The sequence below is a fragment of the Ctenopharyngodon idella genome, chromosome 10, assembly GCF_019924925.1.
Source record: "Ctenopharyngodon idella isolate HZGC_01 chromosome 10, HZGC01, whole genome shotgun sequence".
NCBI classification, from domain to species: Eukaryota; Metazoa; Chordata; class Actinopteri; order Cypriniformes; family Xenocyprididae; genus Ctenopharyngodon; species Ctenopharyngodon idella.
This window is the reverse complement of record NC_067229.1, coordinates 50,031,592-50,057,280: the sequence shown is the minus strand read 5'-3', so window position 1 is coordinate 50,057,280 and position 25,689 is coordinate 50,031,592. Positions and strand designations below refer to the sequence as shown.

At 41.1% G+C, this 25,689-nt stretch overlaps 1 protein-coding gene across 3 annotated transcripts; it reads right to left on the bottom strand.

Annotated features, from left to right (window-relative positions):
• Positions 1 to 20: 20 nt before the first annotated feature.
• ttc3 (tetratricopeptide repeat domain 3) lies at positions 21 to 25,536 on the bottom strand. Of its 3 annotated transcripts, XM_051911436.1 has the most exons (47): positions 25,426 to 25,536; positions 24,968 to 25,013; positions 24,681 to 24,747; positions 24,464 to 24,506; positions 24,228 to 24,387; positions 24,070 to 24,148; positions 23,928 to 23,993; positions 20,953 to 21,082; positions 18,097 to 18,182; positions 17,819 to 17,913; positions 17,649 to 17,711; positions 17,518 to 17,572; positions 17,217 to 17,379; positions 17,091 to 17,139; positions 16,923 to 17,013; positions 15,872 to 15,911; positions 14,215 to 14,275; positions 13,228 to 13,333; positions 13,009 to 13,152; positions 12,540 to 12,620; positions 11,475 to 11,581; positions 11,272 to 11,398; positions 10,849 to 10,968; positions 10,680 to 10,781; positions 10,506 to 10,598; positions 10,359 to 10,423; positions 10,136 to 10,275; positions 8,596 to 8,910; positions 7,971 to 8,240; positions 7,846 to 7,892; positions 7,705 to 7,761; positions 7,547 to 7,629; positions 7,311 to 7,466; positions 6,523 to 7,012; positions 6,383 to 6,448; positions 5,716 to 5,865; positions 5,497 to 5,636; positions 5,267 to 5,335; positions 4,488 to 4,584; positions 4,313 to 4,416; positions 4,141 to 4,225; positions 2,950 to 3,051; positions 2,250 to 2,476; positions 967 to 1,093; positions 723 to 836; positions 460 to 552; positions 21 to 374 (listed from the first exon to the last, which is right to left on the bottom strand). In XM_051911436.1, exons 3-47 carry the CDS (start codon positions 24,744 to 24,746, stop codon positions 243 to 245), a joined length of 5,256 nt encoding a protein of 1,751 aa, XP_051767396.1. In that variant the 5' UTR covers position 24,747; positions 24,968 to 25,013; positions 25,426 to 25,536; the 3' UTR covers positions 21 to 242. The 3 variants fall into 3 exon arrangements, with proteins under 3 accessions (XP_051767396.1, XP_051767397.1, XP_051767398.1); XM_051911437.1 differs by lacking the exon at positions 24,968 to 25,013 and having other exon boundaries at positions 25,426 to 25,535; XM_051911438.1 differs by lacking the exon at positions 25,426 to 25,536 and having other exon boundaries at positions 24,968 to 25,395.
• Between the last annotated feature and the right edge of the window lie 153 nt (positions 25,537 to 25,689).

Here is a 25,689-nt window from a genome sequence, read left to right as displayed (position 1 = left end):
GAAACAACACAGCAGGACTGTTCTTTGGTCAAATGTTTAATGAAGTAAAATTAAGATAAAATGGCAATAAAAGGTAAAAGTGGATGAGTAAAATCAGTTCATGCAAATGAACTTTATTACAGGAATGAAAACATAGATGTGTTCTGGAAATAAAACATCACCGACTGGTCCCTAAATCACCCAAAACCGAACTTTTACTCTGAATGTGGGTTAATAAAGATGATACAGACGCAGCGGTCGTCTCAGTGAAATGCAGTCGCGGGCGTGTGACTCTTGCGATGTCGGCCGGGCAGCAGGGGAAAGTCCTCCGGTAAGAGCGCATGTTCTCGACAGGTGGGACACGTGCTCTGCTCCTTCAGCCACGACTTTATACACTGAAACACACACACACACACACAGTCACAGTCTGCATGAAACACTTAAACACACATCAGACTAACGCTCAGAAGATGCTCTGACCTCTCTGTGGAAACTGTGGCGGCACTCCAGCACACACATCTCCTCAGTACTCATGTCCTCATGGCAGATGATACACGGATCCTCCATGTTCAGCTGACAGCACGCGCACACACACAGGTTAGACCAACTCAACTCAATAATGAACAGCTTACAACAGTGCAGGTGTGATGAACACACAGCGGGCGGCACGATAAGAAAAACAGTGAAATAATTCTGTAGCAGACACAAATGCAGAACAATAACAGGTTACAGTTAATTCTTACCGCCAGTGCCGAAGTGCGATGTTTGTCCGACACGTTCTTCCACACGTGTGTGAGCGGTGGCGTGACTCTGGTGTCAGATGCAGGACTCGCGCGATCCGTGACGCTCATGCGCTCCTGCACACAACAGAGAACAGAGCGTCACTCCAGAGCTAAACAAACACGAGAGAGAGAGAGAGAGAGAGAGAGAGAGAGAGAGAGAGAGAGAGAGAGAGAGAGAGAGAGAGAGAGAGAGAGGTTTACGTACACGCGTGTTCTCCTGATGGTCCAGGATCAGCTGAGCCACGCGGTTGATGACGTCATCATAGGTCAGTGTGTCGAGAGCGCCTCCACTGGACGAGCGAACCTCCTGAATGAACCTGTTCAACACCAGCCTAGAGACAAACACACCGCTGTTAACCAGCTCGACTAACACTAGCGCTCTACGGTCTGGAGCCGTAACCAGATTAATGTTCTGAAAGTCTCTTCTGCATTTATTTGACCAAAAATACAGTGAAAACAGTGAAATATTATTATGAGCTGTTTTCTATTTGAATATATAGTAAAGTGTAATTTATTCCTGTGATCAAAGCTGAATTTTCAGCATCATTACTCCAGTCTTCAGTGTCACATGATCCTTCAGAAATCATTCTGATATGATGATTTGCTGCTTGAGAAACATTTATGATTATCATCAATGTTGAAAACAGTTTTACTGCTTTATGTTTTTATTGAAACCATGACAAATTTTATTTTTCAGGATTCTTTGATGAATAGAAAGTTCAAAAGAACAGCATTTATCTGAAATAGAATCTTTTGTAACATTATAAATGTCTTTACTGTCACTTCTGATCAGTTTAATGCATCTTTGATGAATTAATGAATTTAAATCTGACCCCTAACTTTTGAATAGTAATGTATCACGGTTTCCACAAAAATATGAATCAGCACAACTGTTTTCAACATTGATAATAATCATAAATGTTTCTTGATCATCAAATCATCATATTAGAATGATTTCTGAAGGATCATGTGACACTGAAGACTGGAGTAATGATGCTGAAAATTCAGCTTTGATCACAGGAATAAATTACACTTCACTATATATTGTGTGTCAGTATTGGTGTGTATCGGTGTGTGTCAGCGTTTGTGTGTATCAGTGTGTGTCAGCGTTTGTGTGTATCGGTGTGTGTCAGCGTTTGTGTGTATCGGTGTGTGTCAGCGTTTGTGTGTATCGGTGTGTGTCAGCGTTTGTGTGTATCGGTGTGTGTCAGCGTTTGTGTGTATCAGTGTGTGTCAGCGTTTGTGTGTATCAGTGTGTGTCAGCGTTTGTGTGTATCGGTGTGTGTCAGCGTTTGTGTGTATCAGTGTGTGTCAGCGTTTGTGTGTATCGGTGTGTGTCAGCGTTTGTGTGTATCGGTGTGTGTCAGCGTTTGTGTGTATCAGTGTGTGTCAGCGTTCGTGTGTATCGGTGTGTGTCAGCGTTTGTGTATATCGGTGTGTGTCAGTGTCAGCTCTGGTTGTTGTGTGTTGTTCTGAATGGATCAGCACCTGTTGTAATGAGGGAACATCATGTTGAGCCGCTCCAGGATGCGTTCGTACACAGTCAGGTGCTGCGGTGCCGAGGGCCGGCGGCTCACAGGCTCTTCAGGAAGCCTCTCAGCGGGTTGCGGCGTGACCCGTCCTGTGGGCGTGGGGGTCCGGGTGGGCTGCAGTGACCCGTACGGGCCGTAGAAGTGTGAGCCAGACTGCTGAGGAACTGGAGCCGGAAGAATCGCCTACAGGACACAAAACACTCCTTAAAAAAATATCCCACCAGCCACGGCAGCGACGGGCCGTGGTCTTCATATGGGAATGATCTGTCTTTCAGTAACAGGTTACGTGTGGCGTAATGTTCATTATCAGAAAATAATTCACACTTGTTAAAGTGCTTAAATTTTTCTACATTCAGAAATAACCACACAAAAAGGCAGGGATGAAATGTGGAGATGATGTGAGGAAAAGTGTTTCACCAGAGAATCCAGGTGTTGTAAATGTGAAACATATATAAAGCACAAGCATCCGACAAATCTGCTTGAAAGCCAGAAATATCTCATGTTATAATGCAGAAAACACAATCTTTCATGATCACACTGACAGTACATATGAACACTGCTAATGAGATTCACAATGAAGCCAGAACATTCCTGCAGCAGAGCCTGAACATCATGATGATGATGATGATGAGGCCATGAAGGAGCCGAGCTCTTACCGGCAGTGCGGGCGCAGTGGGGACACTGGGGATGCTGATATCAGGCAGTGAACACAGTCTAGTGCCCTTCTTCACCTCATCCATCTGTGCGTCAAACTCCATCTGAAACAAACAAACCGTTCAAACGAATTTCACAAAAAACACTGATGGGAAAAAAGCTTCATGTGACACAAAACATGCAAAACATTATTATATACTGATTAAAATAATGTCTAGAGATGTTTTGTGTAAAGAAACACCCGGTTGTGTTTTTGGTTGACTGTTGCATCTATATATATATCTATATCTATATATCTATATCTATATATCTATATATCTATATATATATATATATATATATATATATATTCATTAAACAAGCGTAAACGTCTCTCCGTCGACACTGTTCTGGATCTCACTAAGACACCAACATAATATTGTTTATGAAAGATTAAATATTGTTTAAAGAACAGCAGTGTTACATTAGGGGTCTCTGGGTCAGAAGCGATGAAGCTCATGAATCAGGAAGGTCTTCTTTGATGAGCTGACCCGTTCTTAGACTGACCTGCAGCTGTAATGGTGTGATGTAGTAACTAACGTAGTGATGGGACACTACTAACGTATCTGCAGTAGAACTGGGCTGACGAGATCAATTAACCCATTCTCGTTTTGATTCTTAAATCCCAAAACTAATCTTCTAGATGCTGTTTTCAGCCGATGTGTGAACAAAACTTCACTAAACATTATTTGTAGCTCCTGCCATCCAATAATCACAATAAGCTTTGATACTTTTAATATGAAACAGTCTCAGCTTTCAAATTCTGTCAGTTTTATCACTAAATTCAGTCAATAAATGTGTTTTTGTCTCTCTGTCCTGTGCGGTGACAGATCGCTGTAGCTCCTCAGGGGAACCGATCATCTCTTCCTCTTTACTTCTAGTTACAGCAGCAAATAAACATGAATGAACATCAGAAGAGTGCTAAATGATATAGAACAACTTACTGAAATGAAACATGTCTTGCGTCAATAAAACGTCAATAAAACAACTTGAGAACAATGTCACATAACGTCACATTTACCTCAGGAAAGCCATTCGGTGACCATAAACTCGACAGTCAGCTAGAAAAATAGCTCTAGAGGAGCATTTTGATTAAGCTAATCAATTACACATTCATTATACTTTTATCTCTTCAATATTTAATATATGTTCACCTGAGTCCTGCTGATTCTGTCTTCCATGTCACACACGTGTCTCTTCCAGTTGTCTATGGCTGACAGCAGCACAGCGGCGGGGAAACTGCAGCACAAACCAGCATCAGACACAACACGAGTACAGCACACTTCTGAATCTCTCCTGATGGACTGTGTGGGAAACCTGCTGTACCTGAGCGACGCCTCCGTCATGTGTTTGACTATCATCTGGCTTTCAGAGACACTCATCCTCAGCCGCCGCAGCGTATGTTCCCGTCGGCTCTGCAGGACACACAGCTGAACACAAACACCAGCGTCACTTCAGCGTCAGACGATGACAAACACACCAGCTGATGCTGAAATCTCACCTGAGCCGCCGTGGATCTCCGCTGTGCTTTCACACACGCGTCTCTGAACCTCTTGATCTCCTCCTCTAGGCTCATCCGCTCGGCCGCACACTGGTTACTGCAGGACACACGGTACATAGAGGACATGCGTTACATACAGGACACCCGTCAGAAGACATGGGTTACTGCAGGACACGGGTTACGTAAAGGACACCGTTACTGCAGGACACGCGTTACGCAGAGGCGTCTGGTTACTGCAGGACATGAGTTACATAGAAGACACGTGTTACATACAGGAGAGACACGTTACATAGCTGGTTACTGCAGTAGACGTTACAATAAGGAAACGCATTATTACATTAGGATCAGGCTTAGGATAGCCGATACCGATCAGTTAAAAAAAAATGCCTAACCGATACCAATCCTTGAGATCACCTCTGGGCATCCCTAATAGGCACTTATTATTTACTTTCATTTTTATAAAATGATTTACTTTAATAATCATATTTAATTAATTAGTTATGTATAATATAATAAATGTAATATAATATAACTGCAAAATAATTTCCCTTACTTGGATGGCAAAACATGATTGAAATTTAAACTGCACAACTTGTGATTAGATCAAATAACCAATAGTTGCGACAGGTCTACGTGTACATGTAACATGTAAAAGTGTAATGTTAAAGGTTACAGAAGCTAGGTGACACAGATAAGAGATATTTTAAAATTGGAAAAAAAAAACCCTTCAACCTTTACTCTTCAAAGTTCGTCTAAATGTTGCATATTTTCACACTCACTTGACGTCCAGGAATCGTTCCAGTTCAGTCTGATACTCTTTATTCTTGGCATTGATGTCTCTGATGTAACTAGAGAAAACAAACAGTTTCATTCAGCAGTAAAACAGCGGCTGAGTGTGTGTGTGAGAAGTGAGTGTGTGTGTGTGTGTGTGTGTGTGTGTGTGTGTGTGAGAAGTGTGTGCGTTTCCTGTGCGCATCATTCTCAATGATCAGCTGAGTGCATGTCTGACCTATCATGTAAATCTGCCAGATCTTTGATCTCCATCTTCAGGTTCTTCAGAGTCTCCTGGTTCTCCTTCTTCTCCTGCTGGTCTTTCCTGACCTCCTCCTCTAGTTTCTGCTGGAACATGGCGAGCTCTGCGCTGGCGATCTGAACACAAGCGCAGACGTACGTCTGAGCTGCAGAACCACAGAAATGCTTCAGAAGATCTTGACGGCCATTTCTCTACCTGCATGGTCTGTGTGATTCTCTGGGTTTCCTCCTGAAGCGCTGATATTTCCTCGGCCCTCTTCTGCTGGACGGCTACATGATCGTCCTTCATCTGTTGGAGCTTCTTCAACATCTGCAGCTTCTGTTTCTCTTTCTGCATCATGTCGCCCTGGAAGAAACATGGACATTACTTTCCTTTTTGGCAGGCCTGATGCTACTGGATAAATGTTAACCAATGGGTCACTAGTTTCAGTAGGGAGGTAATGCACTGCACTTGATGCTTCACATTCACTGTGTATTCACAGTCCTGCATGCATGTGACATCCTAAATATATCAGACTGCAGAAGTACAAGTGGCTGTGAATGTGGTTTCGTGCAGACTTTAAACACAAAGACACTTAATATTCAGTAATATTATCAATTTGACTATTAGATGGGAACAAAACTTGAACTAAATTGATCTTCTCATATTTGATGAAGTTTGCATCATCAATTCTGTTATTTTTCTGTTTATTACTGTGAAGCTGCTTTGAAACCATCTGTATTGTATGAAGTGCTGCAGAAATAAAGCTGACTTGACTAACACTCACATCATGTCCTGAACCAGGGTTATTATTATAACTCAAACTTACTAAAAACTACAGCATCTACTACAGCATGACACTAAATTACACAACGTCACTCACATTGTTTCTCTCGAAGGAAGCGTAAGGCTCTGTGTTGATAGAAACATCTGTACGGTCTGCAAAATCCTGTAAGAGGCAAGGGTCAGAGGTCAGAGAGGGCACTGATCCTGATGACATTCCTATCATGTGGCACATCTTACCCACACACACACGGCTGTGTGTTTGTCCTCTCTCGTCTCTATAATGTTGCAAACGTGCTTCTCAGCAGCCGCGTCCATCATGTCTGCTGTCAAATAGTCATAATCTGTGATGGGACACTCAAAATCATACGGATCAGGGAGAAGCGGGAATGGATCCGAAGACACAGGCTCATCTGTGTTATCGAAAGAAACCAAACTGATCTGTGCCACGGCTTCACTCAAGGCGTCTCCATGCGGCCAGAACTCTTGGGCGGACGGATTGAGGTGTGACGGCAGCTGGCCGTTATCGGTCAGAGACACGGCGTGCTTCATCAGTCCGATCAGGTCGTCCGTCATAGTGAAGCGCAGAGACTCCAGCAGGAAGGATTTGAGTCCGCCGGCGTCTGCGATCTTCTGCTGCGCCTCCGGAGGAAAGTTCTCCAACTCGCCGACCATCAGCGGGTCTGAGGCGCACAGCGGCCCGTGTTCCTCCAGAATCTGAGCAAAATAACTAAAGAACAGCAGAACCAGAGAGTCATGAAAGGTGAGGTTATCTTAAGGCTCGTTCACAGCAAGAACGGTAACTATAGCGATAACTATTAACGGCGCTGCAGTTTTGTCATCTGCCACTTTAAATGCTTGAGCTCTTTAAATCAGGATGGATTCTGATTGGCTGTCAATGTTTAATCACACATCAGCATCAGCAAGTCAAAACCATCTGAGATGTCTGAAAACCATCACTGTTTTTCTACGCTATTACAACAACATCGTCACAATCAGTCCAGAGCACAAGTACAGACGACACGTACTCATATAAACTCTCTTTAGTCGGGTCGGGGTGATTGTCCAGAATTCTCTCGTAATGGCTTCGGTGTGCTGATCCGGCATACTGCTCCTCAAACTCTGCCAGCTCACCTCGCAGGTGATCGGGAACGCTGAATGGATCCATGTCGTTCAGGAACAACCTGGAACATCCCATTCACAAAGTCATCTCACAGACGAGAAGATTCATTTCACAGAAGTGATGTGCAATGACTGAACTCACAAAGAGTCTTCCTCAGAGAACAGCTCATCCTCCTCATCTTCATCTCTCGAATGACCTCTCATTCCAGACAGCACAATAACAGACTGAAACACACACACGGATTAGCTTGAAGCACTTTGACCCATCACAGCTGCACTGACAACACTCAAGACGCTCACCTTAAACTCCTTCTGCTTCTTCTTGCGGTGTCTGTTTTTACTCTTAAATACTGAACTCTGAAACAAACACACATGAAGCGTCACTACAACAGCTCAACCTCAGTCACAGACGAAGGGCATCAGAGCATGCGTGTCTCTTACCAGGTGCTCTTCATCATCTGTCTTTTTAATGACTAAACAAACAGCATCTAAAGATAAAGAAACAAAGTAATTTGCAAAAAAACTCCCTTCATATATACATACATCACCTGTTTCAACTTACGTACCGTCTTCAAAATATTGGTCAAGAATGGAGTGACAGGTGTGATATCGCTCTCGATTCGACTCTAGAGTCCAAATAAACAGACGCATTTCTTTAGCAGGAGCTTGTCTTAAATACTCCATTACAGTAAAACTTTCACGGTCAAATAACTCCGAAACGGTGCCGAATTTCTCAAGTGTCTCTTGCAGCGGCGTAAAGGCCAGCAGAGGCTTCAGGTCCAGCTCCTCCAGATGAGTGCTGTAACGACTGATGAACGACTGCGCGGCTTTCAGACCTGATGGAGGAGATGGAAAATACGTATTTGAACAGGAATCAAACATGAGCTTGACACTGAAATGTCAACATAACCAACAGACTATTTAACCTGTTAACTGTCAGTGTCCCGGTAGCATTTTTTTGATTAACTTTTAACATATTTTAGTAATAATCATAAATTAGGTATCCTTTGAAAGCTTAAACACTCAAAATACATCCTGTGAAAAACATTTATATACATTTAAGTTCAGATCTATGCTCAAAAAGGGTTAACAGGTTAATGTCTGTCTTTATGTTTTACACAATATTCTCTCACTGTGATATCTGAAAACAGAACATCACTGTCAGAAGATGGTGAAGGAAAGCAAACGCACCAGAGTTATCCAGCTGCTGAGCCCACTGCTGTAGTTTGGGTTTGATATGAAGCACAGATCCGAGTGTCTGGATAAAGACTCGCGCCCAGACCCGGTTCCTGGACTCCAGCAGAAGATCCACCAGGTCCGACAGCAGTCCGATATCTCTACGGCCGTTTAACACACTCACCTGTCCTTTACTCTCAAACAAGTCCAGCCACGGCCGCAGATGCTCCCAAAACAAAGAAATATTCACTGGCTCTTCTTTAAATAGTCCTTTGTTATCATGAATTTGATGTAAAACACGGTCCACATAAATAGAGACTCTGTGTGGTGCTGTAGGAACGATAAGAAGAGAGAAACAGCGTTACAGTCCATCTGAAAGCAGTTTCCACTCAATGACCTCAGAAATGACATCAAATGAGTGAAACAACACAAAACAAGCCTTAAGAATGGGCTAAACTACACTGGGGTCGAAAGTTTGGAAAAATTATGATTATTTAATGTCTTTTGAAAGAGTCTCTTCTGCTCACCAAGGCTGAATTTATTTGATAAAAAAATACAGTAAAAATTGTGAAATATTATTCCAATGTAAAACAGCTGTTTTCTATGTGAATATATAGTAAAGTATAATTTATTCCTGTGATCAAAGCTGAATTTTCCAGTCTTCAGTGTCACATGATCCTTCAGAAATCATTCTAATATAATGATTTGCTGCTCAAGAAACATTTAACTATATATTATGGATGCACCGAAATGAAAATTTTGGCCAATACCGATAACCGATTAAACTTTATATTTGAAAAACGATAACCGATATATATTGGCTGATAAATCTAAATAAAAAATTATATAATTTTTGAAAGCCTGATTACAAAAACAAAAATCTCACCATTAAAAGCCATATTATAATGTTCTCATTATAATGTTATGTAGCCTATATGACAGATTTGCGCTGTACATTGTTGTACTTACTGTATTTTCCTTTTTGAAGTGATTTCAATCATATTTCAAGCAATTCAAAACCATCATGGTGGACAGTGTGCTTCTGAAGTGTCTCAGCAGAAGGAAATAATCCATTATTTATCGCCTTTAATATATCAGCCAAATTTTGTTATCGGGCTGATAACATCAAAAATGAACCTATCGCCCGATAACGATATGGTGGCCAATATCGCGCATCCCTACTATATATTCACAGAGAAAACAGCTGTTTTACATTGTAATAATATTTCTGTTTTTACTGTATTTTTTGATCAAATAAATATAGAATTCTTTCAAACACATATAAAAAAAAAAAAAAAAGTAATTATTCCAAACTTTTGACCGCCAGTGTAAAAATCAATGAATTCACCCCCTCAACGACTGTTTTTTTGTCTAATTTTAAGTGTGATCTCTAGACCTCTAAAAGGAATAAAATCTTCTAACTTCATATGCATATATTTTGTGAAGTTGAAATTGAGGACAAAACATTTTTGGCAAATTCTTTTGCAATAAATCAGGAAGAAATGAAAAACTCTGAATATCGTTTCTCTACAGTGACTCTGTCAGGTATGCTCACATGATCCTCGCTCGGCCGCTGGCTCTTTACGGGCGTCCGCAGCCATTACTTCATCTCTCTCTTGACAAGCAGAACGTCTCGCCAACTTCTGTTGTTTCCGCCGAAGTTTTCGATCATTTTTAGACTTCAACTTCTTAATACTGTTGAGGCACAGAGAGAGAAATCATCGTAAACATCCGTAGCTTAAAGTGTTGCTGCAGAATCAAACAGGATTAAACGTCACCTTGTACATGGCTGCTTGATTCTCGCTCGTCCAGCAGGTCTGATTTTAGGAATAGACGTTTTAAACTGAGAGACGAGGAGAATGTTAGTAAGCAAATGAAGCAAATAAACATCACTGCGCGTGTTTATGTGTGTGTGAACACCTCACCTCACACTTTATCAGCCCCGTCGAGCCAAATATTACAATGTGACAGATCTGACCTCTGCAGTCTGGCGTAAAACAGGAATCTTTTAGAAAATCCTGCAGTCAAAGAGAAAAACGAATGAGTGTTTCTGCCCTCTTCAGGTCCTCGTATAAGTGAGTGACGAGTGTCCATCTGACCTTGTCATTCTTATCTGAGAATAAAAGTGTTTTGAGCTTCTTCCAGCAGCTCATATGAAACTCGACCCTGCAGCTCTGACAGCACGTCAGCTGGATGAAGCCCTGCAAACACAGATACTCAGACTCACGCTGCCGATTCAGCTCATTCCTGAACAATCACGACGCTCACCTTAAAGTCTGGATCGCTGAAGTAGATCTGGATGGTGTGAGCGAGGCAGTGCTGATGCCGACACATCGCGTCTGCTTTAGGAGGAAACTTACACACTTCTACAAACTTCTCCAGATGTTCCTTCAGAACAGAGAGAGTTCAGATCAGCACCTTAAACACCATCATCTCGTAATAGATGTTTTGTTGCGGTCAGGTTTAAAGTCATCTACACTAGGGCTGGAATAATTTATCAGTTTTAATCGATTCTCATTTTGACGAACCAATATGGATTCTTAAAAACCAAGATTGATCTTCAGTCTGTGCTGTTTTCAGTTGAATCTTGGGAATCGATATCGGTTCAAAGTTAGAAGGTTAAAATCGATGCGTTCAATCGAGCCCTACTAAATCGCATACTGAATACCAGAATATTCTGGCAATAATCACCTTTAAACGGGCCGTCTGCGTTTCCTCAACTATAGTTTTAGTGGTCGGCCAGGTGAGTTTTCCAGGTGTGACGTGTCTCTGAATCATCAGCTGTGCGTTAGAGAAACGCTCCAGAGCTTTAGCAAACCTATAAAACACAGAACATGAGCATGATGTCCAAAACCATCACGAAAGAGCACAGCAGCGTTCATGTCAAGACTCACCTGTTTTCCTTAAGATAAACTCGCCCCATCCCATAATGCACCAGTGACTGAAACTTCCTGTCTGACGACTCTAATGTGGCGAACTTCCTCTGAGCTTCAGCCAGTTCCTGCACACACAGAAGAAACTCAATACATGAACTGAAAAATCACACTGTTTATACTCTCTCTCATCAGGAGCATCAGTGACATTCACACTTTTACAGTTTACAGCTTCTTTTAATGCTTTTGGCAGAAGCTTTAATTCAAAGTGACTGAAGGCCATTTCACACAGAATATGGCACATGAAGTGTGTATTCTTGAAAGCCTTATTTAAAGTTTTTAAGTCCATAAATTAAGTGTGTGAAGGAAATTTAAGTTTTACTTGATCACAACTAACATTCCTTTTTCTTGCAGGATTAACATTTACACGCTTTTGTAAAACTAAATGTTCCCAACACTTGAGCCAAAGTTAGTGTGTGTTGAATATAACAAAAAAAAAGGAACAAAAGTAGATGCTGTCTAAATATAAAGCGGAAGCACAGTTGTCTGAATATAGATATATTTAACCTCATGATCCTAGCAACAAGCTGGAGTATCAAGGAAGCATCATAAGAAGAACCAATCATATTAGAGAAAATAATGTCATGCATCATGTCACATTTGCATACACTTATTCTATAAAAACTGCTGTACACTTTTGTTCAGGGGATTCTCTCTGAAATTGGTCTGAGATTCTCCGGGCCGTGAATAAAGCATATTCAAGGTATTGTCTGGAGTCTGTGTTACTGCTGCGCAGCAGGTCAGCTGACACTAGAGACTTTATTCCCAAATGATAGTGTCCATAGAGGATGAGACGTCGATTAGGAGACGCCCCAGGTCTCTTAAGTTATTAAGTCAGGTGCGTAGGGGAATTTCTACCACAAGACGTGAAGTCATATGACTTTTCTCGTATGTTTTGATGAAGTCACGCTCGTCTCCTACACGTGTTTGTGCACAAGTTAAAGATGGTCAGCTGGTAAATGTTCGCTCTTGCTGTGAACGGCAGTGCGTTTCCTTTCAAACACAAGCTGAATTGTGTTGCATTACCTCTGGTTGTCCAATTTCCAGAAGGGCGGTTGCATATCCATATACGAGCACAGACTTATCCAGCTCCGTCAAACCCAGTGCCTGTCAAGAACAGAAACATCAGTACAGTGAACACTAATGAAGGAGGCTCAAAAACATTCATTTCACATCAGAGCCAAAGATTTAAGACATCCTGAAGCACAACATTTAAACATTCAACCATCAACACAACGAGTCTCATGAAACGAGTCACTATTCTGCAGAGTCAAACACGTGAAATGATTCTCCAGAGAGAAGCTCCGAATCATCATCACTAGTTATTTTAATGTGAATTCTGGGATATTGTATTAAAAACATTGGATGGAAGCACCGAGATATGCATAAATTCTAAAAACTTTACAGCAGAATCTGAACACGTCTCATATTTGATGACGTTTGCATCATTGATTGCATTTTATTACAGTGAATCACTACAGAGGTCGGTCAGTACCGCGGCGCCGCTGGACTCCAGTATCCGCAGGGCCACAGAGAAGGACTGCTGTGCGTTTCGGCAGCGCTGGTCGCTCAGAGCCATGTGACCCTCCTGAACGGCGGCACAGAAGCGCTCTTTCGCATCCGCCTCGCTGATGACCTCCTGCTGGACAAACAGCAGCGTTAAACCACACGGACACACATCAGACTCCAGACTAACGCTCTTTGCGACACTGACCGCAGGACTGTTGGCTCGGTCCGGTCCGGACGTGTGTTTGCTCCGCACCGCTGGCTTCTCCGCAACACTGGATGAAGCTTTCTTAGTCTTCCGGGGACTCGTTTCACTAGGACAAGATTCATCAGGAATAAACATCAGAATCCAAGAGACTCAGTGTAGAGTTTTCTGATATAAAGGTAGTGAGGAATAAAAACCGCAGCTGTTCTGCTCAAGGTCACATTCCTCAGGAGCAGATATGAGCGAGACACACTGAGACAGAGATACTGTACTACTGCAGCTACTCTGAATTACATTTCAGTTCTAGAGTTTCTGTTTTCATTTTCATTTTAGTTAGCTTTAGAAGTTGTGTTTGTATTCTTATTAGTTTTGTTGACAAGTCTATTAGTCTATTCAGTTTTCATTTTATTTTAGTACTTCAACTGAAACTAAAATGAGTAATTGTTACCCTGGCAACTAGCTGAAAAAAGTTTTATATATATATTATTGTAGTCAAATGCTTATTTAAAGTAATGAATATGTTTTGGTAACACTTCACAATAGAGTTACATTAGTTAACAAGAACTAACAATGAACACTCCTACATCTTATTTAATGTTAATTTCAATATTTACTAATATATTATTAAGAGCAAAAGTTAACATTAACGCACTGTGAACATGAGTTGTAAATATATGTTAGTTACTACATGCCGATTGTAAAGTGTTACCAATGGTTTGTCTGAGACGTTCATCATCAAACAGCAGATATGAACATCCTGTTACTGAGCGACTGTTCTAGTGAAATGAAAGTAAATCTAGCCTTAATGTACCTGTCATTAGCAGCTCAAGTTTCACTTTAAAGGTAAAATAACTCTTCATAAACACTCCAAACATCCTTTGCAATGAATATCAGTCAGATTTCTATCAACACATTGAATAATCAAAATGTGTTTGAACTAACAAAAGAATTAGCTTATTTTCTGGTCATTTTCATGACAAAGTTAATTACCTCTTCACGTCTTTGAGTCTGTCAGTTCTTCCTTCAGAATGGGCTCGAGCTCCAGAGTTGCCTGAAAACAAGGGAATTTTGGGATTGACGTGCCACATGTTCAAATAAAGAAACTTTCCTGAGAAAAATCACAGAAACAACCGGCAGAACCAGACGAACCGCTCGCGCTAAACACCTGTCAGCTACTAAAAACAAACGCAGCGGGATAAAGAAGGGGGGAGTGAACAACCTCAACACACAGGAAACACTGTGACGCTCACTTCCTCTAGAGGGAGAGTTTGTGACAACATGCCCACGTGAAAGAAACTTGCATTCTTTCAACTACACAATTCAAGCTTCATTCTGCATGCCAGCGCAGTCCATAATGCAACGCAAGAACCGCAGGAATCCTGCAATGAATGCTGCAATGAACAGCACAATAACACACGTGTAATCAGTGTCCTTGGAGGTCAGAGATGAGTGCTGGGAACAGACAGCAGGGAGGACGAGAGGCGGTAGACACTTCTGAAATACAGCATTCACTTTGAGATATATCTGTGTATAGCGTGTGCTAACAGATATAAAGAACAAAGCGTGTCTGTTCAGAGAGACGAGAGAGAAGCCTACACAACTCCACCACAGGCTGCTGCAACAGTGTAAATTACATGTTTTAAACGGGGTATTAGCGGGGTTTCTAGGCTTAAGACTTTTTCGAGACCTGCACAAATAAAATGAATAGGGCAATGTCTATGGAAACATTAAAACATTAAAAAAAGAAGAATATGTTGAAGAATGTCTGTAACCAAACCCTTTCTGGTCCCCATCGACCTCCATAGCGCTTTTTTTTTTCCTACTATGGAAGTCGATGGGGACCAGAAAGGGTTTGGTTACAGACATTCTTCAACATATTCTTCTTTTGTGTTCAGCAGAACAAAGAAACTCATACAGATGAGGGTGAGTATTTAATGACAGAATTTTCACTTTTGGGTGAACTGTCCCTTTAAACAACTTTACCCTTCAAACAGGCCTAATACAGGTTGATAAACACAAATAGTTTTACAAATACAAACATGATCTCGACTGTATTTGCGATTGTTTTTGCTGAATAAATGCACTTACGCACCCTATGTAAATAATGTAGAGTATGTTAAGTTATATGATAAATATGATTTGTGCTTATTGGTGAAAAAGAGCAATAATTCTGATGAAATGTAAACATTTATTTCTTAAATGACAACAATCATTGTAATTATTAAATTAAGCAAAATCATTTTCATTATAATGATTATCAGATGAACAATTATTCAGCATAATGAAAATGACAATTTTCATTGACTAAAACTAGAGTAAAATTTGCCAGAATTTGAGTCAACTAAAACTCGACTAAACAAAAACAGACCAAGGTTGACTAAATATGATAAACTAAAAAGTATATTTGACACAGGACTAAAAGTAAATTCAAAAGTAGCTGACAAAATTAACTAATGTCAACTAGAACAATGGCACCATGATATCACAAGCAAAAATAAAGCGTAACGTTACACAGAATAAGAGCGGCGTTTGAGCAGTGCACATATAAACTGAAGCTGAAGATGAAGACATGTTCAATACAGACGCAAACGCTTTGAAATTCAAAGCAACTTCACTGAAGTATCTGAGGAATTTTCTCCTCCCTCACCTGCAGCGTCATCCTGGTTTTTCCAGTTTTCAGATTTCTGCTGTTTGGGAGAAGAACATCACAGTGATTAGACTTACAGAAGCACATTCACAAGAGAAACTCAGGCCTGAACAGAAGAATTAGTGGGCGACCGATATTGATGTTTAGATGGCTGATATCTTAGAGAGGTGGCGGCCGATATAAAGCACACCATTTAATCTGAAGACAGTAAAAACACAAGCATAACATTGCTGAAATTCAATTTATATTTTGGTAAATCACTGTGTACTAGTCTGGGAATCATATTTTGGTCAAGTACTGAGAATATAGCACTAATTTTACATACAGCACACAGTGAATATGGCACATGTGACACAGCGATCAGGATATAGTTTGAAATTGAGGATTTAAGGTTTGTGGGTCTCCAGTACAGCTGAACTCTCCTGTCTGCATCCCATTCACATGGACCGACCATCAAAACCAGAGTAAAGCCCAAAGTAATTGATGAATGCTGACGTACATGAGAATTAGTGTGCATTTCACTTGCCAAATTTATACTGCACAGGTGGCACAGAAGCGCTTCTGAAATGCCACTTAAGTGTCTTTACACAGACTGTTTAATGCTGCTCAGGTGACATAAAGCATGCATTTACACTGCAATTACAACTGTATACTTTGATACTGGGGGCTGAGGTGCATCAGAGCAGGCATAATTTATTCCAGCTTTCATGTGGCATTACATCTTTACACAGGATTTTGAGCAGGCACAGAGCAGTCCGTTAATAATAATAATAATAATAATAATAGAAAAACAAATGCTATAATATTTTTTGTATACGATTAACCTTCTTCGTTTAACAGCTCTGTGTAATAATTTATAAGAACTGTTAAACAGAGACACTAAACAAATGAAGATCACGTTCTCAGCACTGTCAAAATAAAACTTCTGCTTCAAACGCAATGGCCAAACAGAAAAACTTATCAGCTGATGTGGTCATTAAAAAAGGCTAATATATCAGCCTTGGCTATATATCGGTCGACCACTAGTGGGAAAGTGTTCTTAAGATCTCACCGAACTCTCCAGGCTGGAGGAACGAGACGTCGCTTCAGGCTGACGAATGGACTTCAGATGCTGACCTGAAGAATCGTTGGCCGCATGCGCTCTGCGTTACAGAAACAAGCTTTAATCGTTCGCTCATGATGCAATAACAGAGCAGCAACACAATCAATAAACACAAACCTTGTTTTAGAAGAAATCTTTTTTGTTTCAGTCTTCTTGGTCTTCATGTCTGCTTGACGAAACAACACAAATAAATCGATCTGCTGTCAGACGAGGCTGAAGTCAAGATGAAGGATCGGCCGTTACCTTTGCTCTCCTGCAGTTCTGTCTGGAAACGCTCGTACTGCTGCAGCAGGTCTTTGACTCCCTCCATGTCGGCGCCGCACACTTTCTGAGCCTGATGGTTGGCCAGCAGAGCCTTCTGACGCTCCCCCAGGTAGAACAGGGCGTCACAGAAGCGATAATGACCCTGAAAGACAGAAGAAAACCTTCGGAAAAGCTCTGGATGAAGGCAGAGCTGCGGCCCTTCATCAGTGAGAGTTTGACCCAATTCCCAGCAGATCGTTACCTCAAACTGATGATGATGAATCTGTGAAACAGCACTTACCTTCGCCCAGTCTGGCTGTAATATAATGGCTCTCTTTCCATCGCCGAGCGCTTTCCTGAAAACAACTCCCACAATCAGTATCACACACGTTCTACAGTAATGTGCATCGGAATAATGGAATAATCACTCACAGATATTTCTCAGAGCGGATCAAACAGAGCGCTCTGTTCCCATACAGGATGTGGTTATTAGGGCTGAAACACAGAACGGAAAGATAAACAATCGATTAAAACAGAAAGTGCAACATGGAGAGGATGAACTGGGCTGTGAATTAGAACGGTGATGATGTTCCATCACTTACTGGTATTTAATGGCTTTAGTGTACCACTTTAAAGCCACATCATATTTCTTTTTCTGGAACTGCTCATTTCCTTTGTTTTTCATCTCGTCACTTTTCTGGAATAGAGTCAAAAAAAGAAATCTTATTTCTGTTCCATTTCCACCTAATATAGCAGAACTCCCACAATAATCATAATGAAAAGGTTGTGAATTACTCTACAGATGCGGTGCGTTCACACTGCAGTCTCCATTCATTACAGCTCAATAAAAACTCAAACATGTGATCTTAAAGACTCTCACCGATAAAGTCCAAGAGTCCGGCTCTGATTTCAGCTCGGCGATGGCTTTCTTTTTACTGCATGACACCACCTGGAGATAACGCGCATCTGTTGGCCGAGACGTTTATTAGTGATCTGAGCCAGTACTGAAGCCTGAACATGAAGGGCTGGACACTGAACCAAATCACATGAGTCCACTCTGATCTCCATATGGATTCATTTGGATATATATCAGGTACAGTACATGTCAAAAGCAATCTCTCTGAACTAAAGCTGTAAACTCTACAGGAACCCTGTCAGTCACTGCATTACTGTATTATTACAGGTTAAAATTAACAACTGATTTGTATACAAACATTTAAAGGGGGGGGGTCTAATACTATTTCATGCATTCTGACTTCTTTACGCTGTTAAAGAGTTGGATTCTCATGCTAAACATGGCCAAAGTTTCAAAAAACAAGTATTCTGTGGCAAAAATACTCTTCAGATTTCTTACAGGTTTCAGACAGTTTTTTTTTCGAGGATGGCCCTTTATTACATAATAAAGGGTGGAATTCCTTGTACGGGCACTTCCCCCGGAAGAGAGCGCACACATACCCCTTTTCCACCAGCACGAACCGGGTGCTAGTTCAGAGCTAGTGCCAGTTCGGAGTGGGTTCAACTGACGAGCCTTCTAAGAACCGATATGCCTTTCCTCGGGCTAGAGAGCCAGCACAGAGCCAGGTCTCACGTCACTGTATACGTCTCATATTTCACAGCAAAGCTAATGCGGCAGCACCAAACACAAACACACCAAGCTTGTTTTGAGATGCATCGGCTTCTCACAGAGTGATCGGCGCATGACATCAAAGCACCGCAAGAACCATCCAAAAGCACAAGGAGTTGTATGGCCTACAAACGCTCCTGCGGCACTCCGATGTCACCCGCCGGTCGGTCCGCGCTGCTCCGATGCATCTCGAACAAGCCTTCCATCAACAATGGCTGACGCTTGCTACTATTGATGCTCATGGCTTTGCAAACCTACTTCGGCATCCAAACACGGCTCGCCGTAATTTGTATATAGACGGAGAATACAATCGAGCTGCTATTAGCTCGATTAGCTGCTACTGCTATTTCAAAAATGGCGGTCACAAGTTTCTCATTGGTCACGGTAACCCCACCCCCAGCCCCTGACACAAGCAGTTCTTTCTTCTAGACCAGCAATGTTTTGGTGCTACTTATGAACCACTTTTCCTGGTTCGGAGCTGGTGCTTTGGGTGTCGAAAGACAAAGAACTGATTCCGAACCAGCACTCAAACTGCCTTGGTGGAAAAGGGGTAACACTGACCAGAGCGAGAGAGCAAGAGCACGCCCATCAACGGCTTTATAGAAGTCGTCGGTAGCGCTGCACAGGACTTGCTCGAGAAAGATTGGTCACTTTGTTTTTAGACCATGAAATCAACAGTGTCACCAAAGAAGTGTGTTTTTGGTTGTGAGGGAAAGATAACCTTGCTTCCCAAAGAACCCAGTGGAGCTGAGAGATTTGTTCTCACGCATTACATTGATGCGCTCTCAATATTTCTCATTAAAATAACCACAGAAACTGCCTTAAAATAACTACAAAAATAAGGATAAAGTTGTGTCTGATAGTAGCAATCAATTTTTTATTGGTTAAAATGAATATCTCGTGTTTTTCCGTGGCTGCTCGAGCCCTCAGGATCGGCGCTTATGGTTTCATAAACAAGGCCCAGTTCCACGTTGGATTTACAGATCGTTTGAAACTGAAAGATGGAGCGGTCACAGCGGTAATGATCCCGGTCATGAGTCAGAACCGCAGGTGGAGAGTAAAACTGCATCAAATGTCTGTTTTGTTGGCAATAGGCGCCTAAGTGCATATAAAGGAAAAAACACAAACGTAGTGAATTCATAAATTCATTATTCATCATTCACTATACGCTATATTCATTATAGTGATTCAAAAATTATCCATGGATAATGCGATGGTCTATTGTTTAAATACATTTGTTTAGCTGACCATTGATAGCTTGCAGACAATCGCTACGCAAAAGCTGCGCGTGCTCGTCACTCTTCAGCTTCACCCACGGCACACCTCCAGGAGCTCAGCTGTTTTCGGAAAGACTCGGTCCAGCGTATCTCTCTTTTATAAATCTGATAAAACGAAAGACTCTTCGGAGATATGAAGGGTGCTATACTACTCTATATGTACTCAAGATTAACATGAGCTTGGCAGAAACTGTGTGTGTTATGTACCCTTTAAATCGCAAGCTTTTATTATAATAACGTTTCAATGGTATGTTTCTACTCCAATTAGTTGTTGAATTACAAACATTTGAACGGTGGCTGTCATAAACACTTGCTTTCATGACAGAATTACTCAAACATTAAAAGTAAAGTGAAAGTATAATGAATATGTAATATTGTGCATATATTAATCAAAATGCTCCTCTAGAGTTATTTTTCTAGCTGACTATCGAAATTTATGGTCATTAAATGGCTTTTCTGAGCGATTACACGAGACATGATTCACTTCAGTAAGTTGTTTGTATCTTCTGATGTTCATTCATGTTCATTCACTGCAGTAACTAGCGGAAGAGGAAGAGATCAGTTCAGCGAACTGTCACCACACATTTAGTGATAAAACTGACAGTCACAGAATTTGAAAGCTGAGACTGTTTCATATCAAAACTATTAAACTTATTGTGATTATTGGACGGCGGGAGCTACAAATAATATTCAGTGAAACAAAACAGACTAAAAGATCAACCTTGGGATTTAAGAATCAATATCGGATCATCAAAATTAGAATAAATTAAAATATATTAAATTAATATTTTCAACCCAGCCCTAATAGTATTGTGAGGTCGTTAATGAAACTCACACTCATTGAAGACGAAGCGGAGTGTACGGTAGCGAATCTCCACCGATCCGAGATCCAGCAGCTTCTGACGGATGTCAGGAACTCCAGAGTCCAGCAGCCATGCGATGGCTTCGGTCAAACAATCCTCCTGCTGCAGACGGACAGACGGAAGGACGGACGGACAAACAGACAGATGTGTCAGAATCCAGGGGTGTTAAAGGGATACTCCACCCGAAAATAAACATTTTCTCACACTCATTCCGTCCGCGATGTATATGACTGACTTTCTTCAGATAAACACAAAGGAAGATTTTTAGGACAACAATCCATCTCTGTGAGTCCATATAATGCCTCTGAATGGCTGCCGCTCATTTGATGCTTGAAAAACCACACAGAGCGATTGTGACGGTGATCCGCACGACCCCAGTGGATCCATCGATGTCTTCTGAAGACAAGCGTTAGTCGTAAGAGACATGCTCATACTTACAGCCAGAGTTGGGCAAGTTACTTCCAAATTCTAATACATTATATATTACTAGTTATTGTCATTTGAAAGTAATTAGTTACACTACAATATTACCGTCTCTGAATTGTAATGTGTTACACTACTGTTGAGTTACTTTCAACAAAATAATCACAGAAGTATGACGGCATAAAATGCTAAAATGTACTTAATTTCTGCTCATTATACGTCCAGTGGAGGGCGATGTGGTGCAGCATAATGACTGTGTAGGCCAGTGATCCTCCAGGGGGGCTTGGAGATAACATTTTTTGAGATAACTTAAAATGAATTTAAATATAGTAATATAATTCATTAATTGTGTCATTAATACATTAAATTAGATATTAAACAAACACCACCTCTCTGTGTATTCTGTGACTGTTCTTGGAGCAGCCCAGGCCGATTCTCATTGAGCTGAGTGAAATACAAACTGAACGTGCAGCTCAAAACCCAACCGCATCAGTAACATACTATACGCAATCTACATCTCTCAGTTGGATAAAGAAAACCAGTGTTGCCAAAGTTTCGATGGATGACGACGTGACGCGAGTCCATTATTACCGATGCGCAAACAAACTGTGTATGACTGCACGTGCGCTCGCGGCTCACTGATATTTCTGCATCTGTTGTTTGTCTTGCCCGCGCTCTCGTCCGGCACATTCTTTCTCTTCTCCGACCCTGAAGCTCTCTCAGTTATCTAGTGTTAGCCTGGCACCGGTCCAGGTGATTTTTCAAGTGCTATTTCTAAAAAGTTCCCTTTTGATTGCATTATTGCACTTATTACGTTCTTGTCCCTTTCTCTGAAAATAATGGGAGTAGCTACTGTATGTCCAACTCACAACTGTAGAATCCGTCTCTGCAGTCATCTCAGCCATCGGATTCCAGCAGCAGGAAACAGACACACTTTTTTACTCGCAGATTTTTTTCTCTGGTGCTGGAATGTCTTGCGGTGTTGGTAAAAAACAATACTAACACCACTTAATTTCGGGTTAAAATGCGTTGTTGTAACGTGCGTTACTGAGATTGTAACGAGTATAATAATACCCAAATTTTATTAGTAATGGGTTATATTACTGCATTACAGCAAAAAATAATATATTACTGTAATATAATTACTTTTGTAATTATATTGTAACACTGCTTACCTACTGTTATACAAGCGATCATGAGGGGGACGTTGTGACGCGTGACACAACTGCATTGTAGAGCTGCGCGATCTCGATTCAAACACCCACACAATCTTACTCTTAAATGACAGCGATTTGTCTCTGTCTATTAAACCATTGACAAGTATGACCACAGCGAACATTCAGAACTGCGTTCTGATCCAGAGAGAGCCGTCGTCATGTATAGATATGAAATCTCACCGTATCATTATTTCTGTCTTACAATAATTCAGAATATCACAGAAGTACTGGGATAAATGTTTATAGTTCAGATATAAACACTGATGTCTACGGTAGCGATAAAAATAAAAGTAAATCACCTTTCGAAAGTAACTTGTTGCAAATAAATATTGTATCAACTTAAAAAATGTATTTGTCATTGAATCATTCATTCAAGAGATTCGTTCAAAAATGCTGATTCATCCTGTAATGATACAAGAAGTCTTCATGAGTGACTCACTGAATCATTCGCCAACATAGTATGTCTGAAAAGTCCCCGGATGACCTATAACTTCCGTCAAGTGTGCATTCGGTGGACACTTTTTCTATCCGACGAGGCAGCGGGAGAGGATTTATGAATGGAAGTGAAGCGACGCAACTGAAGCTGGTAGGTCACATGACAATAACAACATGCAGAATGTAGTACGTCCGAATTTCATTCATACTATTCATATTATAATATATAGAACGCACTTTTTTAATGGTCGCAAAGTAAATTCAAATGTAGTACATTCTCAGAGAGTATGTGATTTCAGACGCAGTGGAATCATTAAATTGTTCATTCAAGAGATTAATTCAAAAACACTGATTCATCCAGAAATGAAACAAGTGTTTATGAGTGAGTCAATGAATCATCCATAAATTAATAATAAAAAAAATTACACTGCAGCAATTAACATTTTGTCCGAACCTCTTTTAAATCACGTTATTGTTTAGTTGTCTATTCAGAATCGCAATCTCTATTTTAAACAAAAAATCGTGATTCTCAATTTATCCAGAATCGTGCAGCTCTGGTGCACAGTGAAGCTCGCACGAGAAGTAACACTATATTTTATAGTTAAATATGAGCATTTCTCTCACTCACACCTATGGTTTGTCTTCAGAAGACATTGATCCACTGGGGTCGTGCGGATCACCGCTGCGTGTGGTTTTTCAAGCATCAATCGAGCGGCAGCCATTCAGAGGCATTACATGGACTCACAGAGACGGATTATTGTCCTACAAATCTTCCTGTGTTTATCTGTAGAAAGTCAGTCATAAACATCGGGGATGGCACGAGCGTGAGTAAATTCATTTAACAGGCTCACTTCAGCATCACAGCGACATACCGTGCTAAACAATCTGCTCAACGACACCACGGCTCGGGCTTTCCTCTCCATGTCCCTGTTAGACAGCTGAACAAAACAAGACACGTGATCAGAACCAGAGAACCAGTGACGGATCGTGAGCTTCATCAGGACAGATACGTACGCCTTTCTCCATGGCCTCCAGGATGCTTTCCAAGATCTCGATCTTCTCCAGCCTCTTCAAACTCAAATCATTCGACACACTGAAAGACAAAACAGCGCAATGAAACTTCAAGTCCTCACGGGAACATCTGAATCAGATCTCTCTTCGAAGAGACTCACTTGGAGTCCAGGAAGCCCATCTCCACGGCCCAGAAGGTGGTGGGGTGATTCTCCTGCTGTCGGAGGAGGATGTGCCACCAAAACACAGACACGTGCATCAAATGACCCACTTGCTTCTTCACCTCCGGCTTTATCTTCATCCACCGCTCATATATGACGTCTATTCGTTCATAACACAGCAGAACTGAAACATCTGCAGTGCTGATCATTAATCACACAGTTTCACAAACACTCACCAGGCGGTTCCATGTGAATAAACGGGAACTGGTTCTGATAGATCTGAGAGAAAACAATCATCAGGATTGACCCATGATCATGGGTGTGTTCAGTACAGTCACTGAATCATCTGACTTTAATAATAATGACACAAGTTTGCATCTGTTTATTACTGTAAAGCTGCTTTGAAACAATCTGTATTGTGTAAAGATGACTCAACGTCTTTATTCTACTCACAATCTTGGTTCTGTGTCGCACAATATCCACTCCTTCCTCCAGATCCGAGTCTTCTGTGTCTGACATTCTGATTCAAAGACATCATGTAAATCATCTTCATTACAGTTTATTCATACCGTGTAATATTCTTATTATTCTTACTGGTTATTGTGTGCTCTTTTATATTTATTTTTTTTCTCGGCTTTGTCTACAGGAATGGACATAATAAATATTTAATTGCACTAAAGTACAGATGACAATAAAGATCGTAAATATTGAATCGGGATGTTTCCCATGCTGCACCTCACCTGAGCCACACCTGCACATTCACCACAGGTCAATGGTCTAAAACACCTCAATGAGTCAAAAACACGTCAATTACTCAAAAACATTCAATGACACTCAAATACATGCTGTATGTTCCGTGAAATTTGGGAACTAACGCGTGAACGTTGATTCGGAGTGACGAACATCTGAGGGAGTTTTTCCTTCAGCTCGTTTAATCGTGAAAAGCGCCAAAACGCGACTGACATTTAATTAAATAAAGCATAACATCTGCGTTTTACCTACACGAGTATCAACATGTTTAATTTTTCATCTGAAGCAGATGAACTTTATCAGGAAGTTAAACGCGACGTGTCTTCGCAGCGACGCTTTATTTGTGTTTATCTGAATTAATAGCGAAAACGTCACTGTCGCAAAAACACCTGAGGTCGGTTCTAACAGCGCACCATCAGAAATATGATTAAAAGTGTTTATTACCAACCTGTTTTCGGAACAGAATCGCTTGAAGAGCTACTGATTGTTTCCTGATGTCAGCCGTTAGATCTCACGCGTGAGCAGAAGCGCGAGCGTGAACGAGCGCGAATAGCGAGCAACGCCCTCTAGTGTTCGCCTGCAGAATGACACGTCCTGATTACTAACATTTCTTCTAAATTTACGAAAAAATGTCGTACTGCTACCACACGTACACAAAATCGCATAAATGAATGAATTAATGAATAAATAAATACGTACCGGTACTCTGGGT

Coding starts and splice junctions, on each gene's coding strand:
- ttc3 (XM_051911436.1), bottom strand. CDS start 24,746: ATGTCAGACACAGAAGACTCGGATCTGGAGGAAGGAGTGGATATTGTG. Junction 7,013..7,310: donor ACTAAAGAGAGTTTATATGA/GTACGTGTCGTC, acceptor GCTGTTCTTTAG/TTATTTTGCTCAGATTCTGG. Junction 375..459: donor GCCACAGTTTCCACAGAGAG/GTCAGAGCATCT, acceptor TGTGTGTTTCAG/TGTATAAAGTCGTGGCTGAA.